The 12,270-nt window shown below is 42.6% G+C and overlaps 1 protein-coding gene across 1 annotated transcript in view; it reads left to right on the top strand.

The window, feature by feature from the left end:
* Positions 1–7,308: 7,308 nt before the first annotated feature.
* Positions 7,309–12,270, top strand: part of MYO7B (myosin VIIB) — a gene marked incomplete at both ends in the record, with an annotated part of 44,671 nt that continues 39,709 nt past the window's right edge. Inside the window, 7 exons of the mRNA XM_082055926.1 lie at positions 7,309–7,326; positions 8,161–8,274; positions 8,893–9,045; positions 10,200–10,384; positions 10,928–11,049; positions 11,711–11,853; positions 11,946–12,059. Coding sequence (XP_081912052.1) covers positions 7,309–7,326; positions 8,161–8,274; positions 8,893–9,045; positions 10,200–10,384; positions 10,928–11,049; positions 11,711–11,853; positions 11,946–12,059 — 849 coding nt within the window. The remainder of the gene's footprint in view (positions 7,327–8,160; positions 8,275–8,892; positions 9,046–10,199; positions 10,385–10,927; positions 11,050–11,710; positions 11,854–11,945; positions 12,060–12,270) is intronic.

Genomic DNA, 12,270 nt, shown 5'->3' with positions numbered 1-12,270 from the left:
CTGCAATTGCTGACTTCCACAGTAAACACAGCGGCAGAACCGTCCCTGTCTTTACTGGAAGTTGTTGGTCTCTGTTTCAGTAACCTCTATCCTCTGAGCAGCTCTCAGTTATTTGGCACGCCTCTGATAAGTCAGCAGAGGATTACTGGGGATGACGTCTGTCACTGATGCATCATTTTAAAACAGAAAGCCTAATAAATGCATAAGGTGCTGGTCTCCTGCCTCTCTTCTTGTTCTGTGGCAACAAAACATCTTCATTTTCTAAGAGGATATAGGTTAATGTGTGACGAACAGAAAACTCTTCATGGAGAATGCAGAAAAACCTTTTTTCCCCCCTGAAACAGCATACATAAAACATATAGAGCATGCCTCTTTTTTACAGCTCTATAGGTCTTTTCCAGATACTGATCCTCAGGACGATGCTCTTCATGGCATCATGTCCTTTTCCCCGGCTCCTATACAACTTTTGCTGATTTTAGTTCTTTGCACTGTGTGGTTTCACTTGGATCTTTTCTGGAAGGAGCAGGCACATGTGTCAGTATCTGATGGGAGGCTCCCGTTGTTTCTCCTATCTGACTTCCATAAAGAAATTAAACAGCTTTTTACAACTGACTAAATAGAAGGCAGTATGACAACTTCACTGTGGCTAGTTACGACACAACAAATAAAGTTATCTGCATACAAAGCACTAAGGTAGGAAATAAATTGGGAGTAATGTAACACTAAATAATGGGCATGTGGAAACATACATATAGAAACCAACAACAATAAAAAGAGACTGAATGACGTGTACCAAGGTACCTGAAAATCGTACCAAGGTACCTGAAAATCGTACCAAGGTGCCTAGAAAACACAGAAGTCTATCACATACTAAAGTTCCAAGCAGGATCAGAGCATGATGGTGGCCTTCCTTGGAAATTAGTAATTTATAAATATGTGTCATGTCCTGCAAGTCACTGCCCCAAATTTCAGCTGCATTGATGAGAGAATAGAGAATTTCTGCATTTACTGAAAGCAGAAGGAGGCGCAGAGGTTCCTTCCTAAGAGTTCTGAATTCCCATCTTTCTGAAAGGAGACCACCTAACCCTGAGACTGGGGCTGTGACATCCCATGCGCACCACACAGGAGAGCGTGCGACTCCATCTTCAGCAACCTCACCCCAGCAATGCTGAATAATTGGGCTTGTGTGCACACATCTGTGTCCCTCATGAGCCAGAATCCAGCACTTACTGGCCTGTAATGTTACTCTCATAATACCGTCTTGGCTGCATCCCAAGAGGAAGGATGGAGCCACACTCAGACCATAATGGGATTGCGCGGTGGGGGAGAGTGACCTGCCTTCCAGCCAGCCGAGCAAGCAGCGCCCGCCTGGCGTGTGTGAAGGTGTGTAATGACACGAATCCCACAGCCTCACCGGTCTGCCTCTGTGCAACACGATGAACTGGCTGGAATGAAATCAGCCTTTCCCTGAGGGACAGAATGTTGAAGACAACCAAGGGATGCACTTGGAAGTCCTTTGCCGGTATGTACTTCTTATTTAGTTTGCCTTGTTCCCTGCAGTTCACCTTTCAGAGTTAACAGACACCAGCGACTTAAAGATACAAATCTGCTTAGAGGAAGGGAAGGAGGTTAGTGTAGACAGGAAGGCTCTGAACGAACAGTTTAAATTAGAAATGGTTCTATCCAATCCACCTCCCTTCAGAAACCTCAGAAAAACTACTAGCGTAATATTAAATGATGCTTGGCATATAGGACTCGGTGAAGCAGAAATGACAAGGCCACTGTGATTTAGCTGGAGAGGAAATGGGAGAGATAGTGCTGTGTGTGAATTAAACCCTTTGATCCTGACATCAGTCTCCTAATTAGGAAGCTGTCAGGAAGAGGCAGTTTTTTTAACGCATGTCTCTCTGGACAGACCTATTGCTCTGAACAACAGCAGCATTAAATTCACCTGGGATTATCCAATTTTAAATTGTTGCATTTCTCAGTGCACTATTCATCAGCGCAAGCTGTACTACAAATCACCCCTAATTACAACTACAAACGCGTCTGTGTCCTGGAGAGTCCCTCACCAAACCCTGTCTGCAGCAGTGAACAGAGCTGCTCACTCCTGGCAAGCTCCTCTTTGAAGCTGCCTGACCGTCTCTCATTAGCTACACGTGCTTTACAAAGCTCCTGCTTGGTGTATCAAGTCTCTACTCCTTTAGTTTATGTTTTCTGGCTCTTGCGTATGTCTAGACTTCACTGTGGAAATCCATCTCCCTTCCAGTAGATATTTCAGCCGCACAATGAGCCGTGCTTTTTTTTTGAGACTGCCTTGAGTTCCCTATGTTTCCATCCTAGTACAGATCATATACTGTACCAGGACAGAAATATTGCACTTCTCTCTGAAACAGCAACCCCACTGCATCTTGGTCACAAGTGTTACCATTTTTTTTTACAATTAAATTCTCTGCCCCCAAACATGCTCCATTTGAAATTTCAGCAGGTATGTTTCATTTGCTGAATAAATATATATGGCACTTTTTTTCCTGTAGTCTAATTACACAAAAAAACGCTTTGGTTTTAGACAACTGCCTTGGTAGTATAAAGTCATGTACTTTGATTTATTTGTCAGTATTTCACCTGCATCTAATAAAACCGGGGCTACTCAAGATTTTGTTAGTCACATACAGCATATAAACCTCTTCTAAATACTGTAGTATCAGAAATAAAAGTCTGCTAAATAACTTCATTACAGCAAAATCCTTGAATAAAAACGATTTGCACAGTTAGGAACTCAAATAAGGTTCTCCTCTATGCCTTGTGTTTTCCTGCCTCTCTCTAAAAGGCTCTGAAAGGCCTATGCTCTATTTCTGCCCCTATATCTTAATTTCTGTTATAAAACTTAAACCAAACATCAGGTAAGGAATCTAATATTAAAATACAAATATATAACATGGATAAACACACATCACTCCCAAGCATTTATAGCTATCCTTGAATGCTTACCTCTGTTTTGGATGTGGAACTGCAGCAGGAGTCCCAAGAATCTGTCTTCAACACAGAGGCTTTTTGTTGTCATTCCCATCACACAGTGCAGCTCCACTGAACCTAGGAAACAAGAAAATAAGAATTAAGGTATGCAGTGTACTAGCACATGTTCACAATCGTTGCACGTTTAATAAAGGGTGTACAGAATAGTGCATAGCAAGACAAGCCACCTGCTGCATACAGTGCCCTGGAGGAAGGTTCTGCGGTTGGGGTCAGGTTGATGGGAAAACCTCATCCTCACTGTTAGGGTTGAGATGTGCCTGACTCCTGGGTCCTTGCTCTGGCTGGAGAAATCCTCTGTCTGCCTCACTACAGGTGTACTACACTTCCGTTTCTTTCCTAGACATCACGTCTAGTGCTGGAATTTAATGGGATAGGCAAGAGGGACACAGGATTACTGAGAGTACATGTCGGGCAACCAGAAAGTGGGAAGCTCTTGGTTGTCCTGTCCTAATTTGGAAAGAGAGAAGTGGGCAGATGGAAAGTTAAAATGCACATAGATGCTGGAACAAGGTGTTTCTTGGGTGATAAACTAATGATAACAAAACCAGGAAGTCTTAAACAAATGGACTGGAAATCCCATGCAAGTGTGACTATCAGTTTCAGTTGTCATGAGTTTATTTTGCCTTCTGCTCTAGCTACTGTGAAACAGTCTGAAGGATATAGCCTGATGCACATTTCCTGACCTTGCAGAAAGAGCTGTGCAAAACCAAGGGGAGAGATGAGAGCCTGATTTTCCTCTTATCTAACAGGGTGACCCCAAGAAAACCCCAGGGAAGTCAGGGGTGCTCTATCAGCATAAGACCAGATGCTAAAGACTTTTCTTCTGGGAGTGCTTTCCAGAAATCTGAGAGGATTCAGGCACAGTGGAGAGACTGAAGTTTAAGGTTCACCCAGGCAAGAATTAGCCTTCCTGCTTACTGGAACACCTGACTTGGAGATGACATATATGCTGAACTGGGAGCAAAGTCCTGTAATAAATAACTGTGTTTCAGTCATTTCCTCCTTTGTGCAGCAGAGAACTGGCAGTCGGTGTGGGATCCCTTAATGGCACCAGTGCCACTTTCACCTTTCTTTTCCTTCTTACTCCAACACTTATGAAAAAGACGGAATTAAGCTGCAAGAAGTCATACAGTGAAGATTTCTTCTGGAGAGGTAATTTCTCATCCTGTGAGTCCAATTTGGTTTACAGTGCTGCAATACTTCGAAAGAAAAGCAAGAGAGAAGTGTTGTCAGAAAGTGGCTGTTCAAGCAGGTGGGGGGTGGCTATTTTGACTTAAATGGGAATAAGCATTTTAAATGTTGAACCTGTGTATCCTGTGATTATCTGGGGTCTCCTCCCTACATGTCCGTTCTCAGCTTCAATCATAGACTGGATCCGGAGCTCGCTGTACATTTGATGTGATGCAGTATGGCTGTGCTTCGTGCTCGCATGTACCACTCCCTCTTTGTTCTGGTTTCTGCTGTGTTGTAGTATTCTGGTTTCTGGTGCAGGTGAAGAAGTCTCTGTTGGCTGTGACTGACTGTGGCCCATCTTTGGCCTCTGTTTGCTTCTGTACCACCTTGCATAGCTCAGAGTAACAGGTCGTCACACTGTTGAAGTTAGTGCGCAGATCCAGTTCTCGAGTCCTGAATAAAAACATGAGGACTTCGCCGTAAGAAGAACTGATTATAAGAACAGAAGTTCCTTCTTGAGAGGGTGTAAAAAGACAACAGAAAAAAGAAAAAGCCAGAAGGAACACATTTGTGTTGCATTGCCAAATCTGAAGAGATGTTTTGCTACAAAATTGAGAATTTTCGTAGTTACAGATGAGCTCTGGAGGTTGCCCAAGTCTCACAGGGAAAATCAATTTGTAATATAGTCAGCAGGTCTTGTGTGGGAGACCCAGCCTTTGCAGTTTCTCTGTGTGCCAGCTGTTGTTATTAAATATGACAGTCCACTTCTCTTCTTGTTACTGGGTCACCTATGCGAAAATTACATTTAAAGTTCCAGCTTTAAAATCCGTGTTAGCATTGGACTTCTACATCAGCACTCTGTCGTCTCTTGAAAGCGCTATATATTTTCCACTTCAAGATCACAGTACATTTTGCAATTTTGATAATTAGTCATTTTCAGCATGTCTTATGATGACTTCAAAGTGGTAAATCATTCTGGGCTTGCTTAGAAACCCCCTTCAATCCATGCTGCTGTACAACCCTTTACAGCCACAACCAGAGCACAAAGATCATGGAGCTTGTCCAGCATTTCTCAGTTTCTATTTGCTGCCCTAAGAGCCCTCTTTGTGTTTTGGACATTGGTGTAACTCGCAACAGCGGAAGGATCTTGCATACAGGAGTATAATTACTCATTCAGTTTATACCTTCCCAAATAACATGGATTAAAAAAAAAAAGAAAAAAAAAGTGAGCAGCTATAGGAAATCAAGTGATAAAATGATCCCTAATTCTCTCACTGCAAGGTTTTCATCTAACATAGAAGTTTATTAAAGCAAGAGGGAGAAAACAGGTGTATCCCCAAACTTCACCTTGAGGTCTTTTAATGGTAATCTTCATTTTTCAAGACCATAAATTTCCAAAGTGGTGACTTGAAACACTTTTCTGATGATTTAGTCGCAAATTTATAAACCTCAGAAACTTGCATATGGCCACCATAGAATGAAGATAAAGCATAAAATAATTTAAATGTTCGATCAGAAAAGTAATGAAATCTGGGCACTTCTCAAAAAGACATACCATCCATATGACACAGAATTGTAAATAGTTATCAGAAATTTTAAGCATAAGCTTTTAAAGGCATTACACACAATAGAAATCTTAAGGATTTCAGTGAAATTATTGATGAAGCATGTCATTAATCATTAATATTAATGGTACTGGAAACTGGGATTTTGATGGTTATCTGTATAGCACAGGTAGAAAATGGAACTCTCAACTCAGTTAATTTCTGGTTTTCTTGTTGTGCTCAAACTTTCCAGAGAATCTGTCCAAAACCTAAACAAGCATAATATGCACTGGAACTCTTCATGGGGGATGTTCCAAGAGATCATGAATTTGCCTGGAATAATTGCCAAAGATCAATTTCTGGCCCTATATCGTGTCCATTCATCTTCTTGTAAAATGGTTTACAAGTGATTTGCTGTCAAACAGGAATGCACAGAAGGGATGCAGATTATTTAAAATGTCCTCATTGAGCATGAGTTGTAAAATCTGTTTGAGATAAAATGTTAAGACGTCATCAATAATAGATCATAAAAGGGTAAAAATAGAAGTATTTTTTTGTCCAAGGTTAACATTTTATAGAGCATTTTGCTTCTTGCAGGGATTTAATACTTATTAGCAACCTTTAGATGAACCTTTTCTCTGGGTGTGCTGGAACAACGGAGAGAGGGAGAGATCCCTTAGAGAAATGGAGGGAGCGGAATGGGTCACACAGCTGTGAGACATTTGTGAATGTGGAGACCTGGGCTAATAACTGATGTCTGCTGCACACAGCAGGTACTGAATCTCAGGTTACTCAACAGCCTTAATGAGCAGGGACTACTACTAGTAGGAAGAGACAACATGGGAAAAAAGCATATGGAATTCTGGAAACATTTCAAGTGAACTTTGCAAAGAGCCTTGGCCTGTGATTTCCCCCCACAAAAACAGGCATACGGTGGCCTTCCCGCTGTAACAAGAAAGGGAACCAGCAAATCACAGTCAGCACTGGAATCACTCCCCAAATCCAGCTGCATCAGCCTATGGGACAAGAAGCAGCTCCTGAAGACTCTGGTTCCTTGGGTGTTCAAGGATTGCAGCCTAAACAGCATCACCCCTTAATCAAAGCACTGGTGTAGGTTTCTAGCCACTAATCTTTTCACTGTTATGTTGTTGACAGTGAGCTCCTAATTTTATTGTAGCCCCTTATTTTGCTGCTCATGCTTTCAGTACAACCCCTCCCATTCCAGCCAAGGAAGGTGAACTCTAAACCTCAGTTTCTGAACTGCTGGGTCAATGGACCAGCCAGAAGAAACTCTATTGTACATCGAATTACATTGCATTGTGGGGTCTTTTTATCGGTCAGCCAGGCTCGAAGTTCAGCCAATAAATTTGCCTAGCATTTGAGGGAACTATTCAGTATGAAAATATGCACAGTGACGTCTTCACTGTTACTTTTTTTACAAGGAAACATGTCAAGGAAACCCCACTATCTGTCCTGATCAAAGTCTGAGCCCTTTTCTGGCCTCATGTTATGATCTTCTTGGCCCTGCAGGTTACGTACAGTGATCTGAAACATAATGGTGGTTTTCAGAAAGGTAAGTCCTACCCTTTGCTGTGATTTACTGATTAACCTAAGGCCCAAAGGGGAGAAAATTATGTTAACATCATGGCTCATCTCAAAAAGAAAGCAGCAATAACCCAGTATCAAACAAGGTATAAAATAATATCAATCTAGACTTGAGATGTAGAGGAGCCTTGCCAAGCCTGGCTGTGCTCACGCTGAGCTGGTGACCTCTGTCACAAGGTGTGGCACCGAAACTACACGTGTTACCTCTGGTGTCTTATTCAACGCAAATGAGCGCTGGTAGTCTGTAACATTCTTCAAAACCTTGTGCAATATTTATAGACGCTTTATATTAACACTACAGTTGTTTGGTTTTAAACCTAAGTCCATAAGTATTTTGAGAAGAAAAAGAAATAGTTTTTCAGTAAAAAAACTTGAAGCTTTGGTAGTTAATGCTGCAGTATGTAACACAAGGTGTATAAAAGACAGTCCACTAGAAAGCTGGTTCCTCAGCAGGTGTAGGCCAGTTCAGACCCACGAATATCTGACCGACAGCTTTGTTCAGTTTTCATTCTGGCAATTAGGGTAAAGCTTTCTGTTTGAATCTGTAGTAGAGCCTGGAGCAAGACAAATTATTCCTGGGGGCCTGGAGCTGGGGAGGACAACCAGGATGGTAGCGCAGGTGACACCAAGATGGTGCTTATTCCTAGTGAAGCATAGCTGACACCTGGAAACATTTCATTATGGAAACCTGGAAACCATAGATGGTGCTTATTCCTAGGGAAGCATAGCTGACACCTTCCTCCAGTGGCAGCAGAGGCACTTTTGCTTGCTCTGTACTTGACAGCAGCTTTTTTCTCCCCAGGGTGATCATGTGTGGCTGGAAACTCAATCAAACAGTGAATTTAATGTCCCTATCGGGGCAGTTGTGAAGGAATCTGACTCAGGACGGATCTTGCTGGAGGATGATGAAGGCAAGGTGGGCTACTCTATAACTTTCTGTAAAAAATGAACATAACAGTACAAAAGAATGGCCGTATTAGGTCAGACCAAAGACTTTGATAACAGCTAGTTATACTGAAAGAAAGAGTATAAAAATAATGCAAGTATAGGGTGTATCCTACACCTATAGTACAGGGAACTAGTATCCCCAGGTCCCAGCTATATGAAGATTTAGAGCTTCCTGAGCTAGAGATTATATCTACATAGTTAAGAAAAAGAAACAGACAGGCTTCAATCCCTAAACTGGGTCAAGCTTTAGGTGAAATCATGATCCCATTGAAGTCATTTGAGCTGGGGTTTCCTCCCTATGTCATACATGTTGTAGCTGTGAGGACCTGACAGAACTGCACTCTGAACAATGTTAAACTTGGTGATGTCCAGAACCCACCTGAAAGGCTTCATCCAGCGTTTTAAATAATCCAGCCCTGGGGAACCAGCAAACCAGTTAATTTCTGTAGTTCAGCTAGCTGTTGGTTAGAACCTGCTGGTTTGAGTGTGGGTTATACCAAAGCTCATTCTAGTCTAACACGGCTCTCTTTTGTTTGCCTCTGAGCAACAGCATAACAGGTTAAAACTGCTGCCTTGCCTTTTTCAGGAACACTGGATCACAGCTCGGAACATGCACATGGTGCGCCTGATGCATCCCTCCTCTGCCCAGGGGGTAGAAGACATGATCCGCCTCGGGGATCTCCATGAAGCAGGCATGGTGCACAACCTCCTCATCCGCCATCAGGAGCACAAAATCTACGTGAGTGCCAAGGTCACCAGGCACAGTTACTTTCAGGAGCAACCTGTGCTGCATATTTGGCAGAGTGACCTTGAGGGTGCCAAGGGGACACATCATAGGTTTTGTCCTCTTTCATTTGAGTACTTCAGCTATGAAGAAGGGAGTTAATAGCAGTCTCTGATAACACAGTGACATGCATAGGTAGTGACCCTGCTTACTTTCTCCTAGACTCATCATTTCTACCAGTGACTTACAGCTGAATCCAGCCCGCATTACACCTTAGTCCTGCTGTTACCTGCAGCTGTGACACAGGATTTGTCTAAGTAGAACACAGTGATATGATTTAGATTGTCCTCCAGTCCAAGTCAATGGTTACTTGATTTTGAGATAATAAAAGAGATAAAGAATAAATCTGGATATTTAGGACACCTGGTTTCTCTTCTTGTCCATTACAGGTTTTATCTGTGACTTTGAGCAACTTCACATGTTTAGTTTCTTCATTCCTTAGTTCCCAGTTTGTAATATGATAATAATGTTCAGGATTTTGCATGCTTTGCTTCCCATGTTATATACACTGCTGCCTTCATAGGAGGGGAGCTGCCTCTTACAACACAGATGTGGTGATGTTCAGTGTAAACAAGGACTGAATTTATAGACGCTGCAGTTGTAACTACCAACATGTCCGTATAGACCAGTTACATTAGACTCAAGCAGTCTGCAGTTGTCTTATATACAAGTTCCTGAACAATATTATTACCTTGCATTTCCACAGCATTCAACAGCCTCCTTCATTTCAATGGTGCTGTTGTTTACAAATGCTTCCAAATGCCTGTATAAATAATGACCATAACTTTGCCCATTAGCAAAGTTCAGCCACATCTGCACTAGAACAAAAAAGCAGCTTGTTAACACTACAAAACACACAAAAATGCCAGGTCAATTTGGACGTTCCTGTACTTTAGCCTGATACAGTGAACTGAGCTGTGATTTGGCCAGGAGATTACAGCTGGCATTCTCCCTTTCACAAAAACCACCCTATCCTGGGACATTCAATGCTGCTGTGCATCTCCCAGGCTTCCCTCCTGCCTCTGTTTGTATTTATACTGCAAGTGGCTTTGGTCATATTCTTGCTTGCAGGTTTGCTGCTAGAGGTAACACTCGTAACTGTTTTCCAGACTTACACGGGATCGATCCTGGTAGCAGTGAATCCGTACCAGCTGCTGCCCCTCTACACAGTCGATCAGATCAGACTGTACTCCAACAAGAGGATCGGAGAGCTGCCACCTCACGTCTTCGCCATTGCAGACAACTGCTATTTCAATATGAAGAGGAATAAGAGAGACCAGTGCTGTGTGATCAGGTGACTGGACTCAGAGAGGATGAGTGACAGAAATCAAGTCTGGCATGTTTTTGGGGCACCTTTGTGGATGCAGGAGACCTTCCAAATGGAAAAGCAGCACAGTTAAGACCAGAGACAACAGGAAGGAATGATTGTATTTGTAGTCTCATTGCAATAATACCTGATTACAGCTGAGGCAACTCTGTTGATCACGCTAAAACTAGCACTGAAAATCTGGTAATGCTTTAAAAAAGAAAAGCAAGCAGTCATTTAATTTGCACTGGTACAGAATGCCTTCCATGGATTCGCTTGGTTTTGATCAGTGGGAGAATTTAGTCCTCAGCCTAAATTGAAGAAAATGCTTAAATTGTAGCAGATAAGATGATGAAAGACTAAAATTCTCCAGCCTTCCATGAAAGACAGTCTGATCTGCCATTCACAGGGTAAATATAGTGAAGATAGTGGGATTTCTTTTTTTTTTTTTTTTTAACTTGGTTTGCCATTTTGCCACCCTAGTCAAAAAAGAAGAAAGGAAACCTGTAATGATCTTGTTTCTTACTGCAGTGGAGAGTCTGGAGCTGGGAAGACTGAAAGCACGAAGCTAATACTACAGTTTTTGGCAGCTATCAGTGGCCAGCATTCCTGGATAGAGCAGCAAATCCTAGAGGCCAATCCCATTCTGGAAGGTGGGTTATTTAGGAAACATGCCTGATTTACCATCTTTATCTCAGGACTTTTGTATCAGGATAAAAAAATTCAGAAACAGGTCTTTGAACCATTGTATTTGTATAACTGCTAAAAACCCTAAAACACTGGTGAAGCAGGATAGAAGTTTTTTATACTTTTCTACCATGTCCCCATGAAGTCCACAGCAGCTCCTATGCTGTCGGAGGTGCCACTGTTGTGTGTAACCCGGAATTGCTCGGAGCACCAGAGTCCTTAGGAACGCAGAGCCCAAGGTACAGGCCCCTGGTTTAGCATTTGCACTTGACAGTGGCAAAGTGACTGGCCATCTTTCTGTGTAGAGAGAGAAAGAGGATTAAGTGTGTTCCCAGTAAATCCTTCTGGAGGTCTTCAGATTTGCCCAGTTCTCTTGGCTGGGCAGGCACAGACTGCATTTGGATCACTTGAATATGTCTTTTAGGACCCAGATCTCTGGATGCACAGTATGTCTGCCTTTCTCTATGGGAGCCAGCCTGAGACCAGACATTCTTCAATGCTTGGCAGCACTGTTATTTGGAACACAACACTCAAAATACCAGCAGCAAAAAAGAAGGGCATAAAAAATAGACTTGATGTTCATTAACTGCAATAATCCAGATACTATCTCTGTCCCTTGCCCATCAGCTTTTGGAAATGCCAAGACAATTCGAAATGACAATTCAAGCCGCTTTGGGAAATACATCGATATCCACTTCAACCACAATGGTGTGATAGAAGGAGCACGAATAGAACAGTTTCTCCTGGAGAAGTCCCGGGTTTGCCGGCAGGTGAGGGCACTGGCAGATGTCTGTGCTGCCTTTATCCCGTGTCACAAGCCTGTGCTGACAAGATTGTTCATCGGCCTGCTTCTTTCTTTTAGGCTCCAGAGGAGAGGAACTATCACATCTTCTACTGCATGCTGATGGGGATGAACACAGAGCAGAAAAAAATGCTGAATCTGGGTACTGCTTCGGAGTACACTTATCTCACTATGGTAACAGTCTCTGCTTTCTTCTCCCTTATTCCTCTGCCATTTGCTTCTCTCAGTGAGCAATTACAATCGACAGGAGCTGCAGATGGGTAGTTACCAAATATGAACAGTCCTCTCCTTAGAGTACCAGAAGCATTAACACCAAAGGTGCTGTGAGCCTCAGAGGCTTACTGTAATGTCCACCGGTGGGAGGCAGCTCGTGTCAGTTCAAAGC

The sequence above is a fragment of the Streptopelia decaocto genome, assembly GCF_964273445.1.
Source record: "Streptopelia decaocto genome assembly, chromosome: 6".
In the NCBI taxonomy this organism is placed as follows: domain Eukaryota; kingdom Metazoa; phylum Chordata; class Aves; order Columbiformes; family Columbidae; genus Streptopelia; species Streptopelia decaocto.
This window is presented reverse-complemented; position numbering and strand designations above follow the sequence as displayed.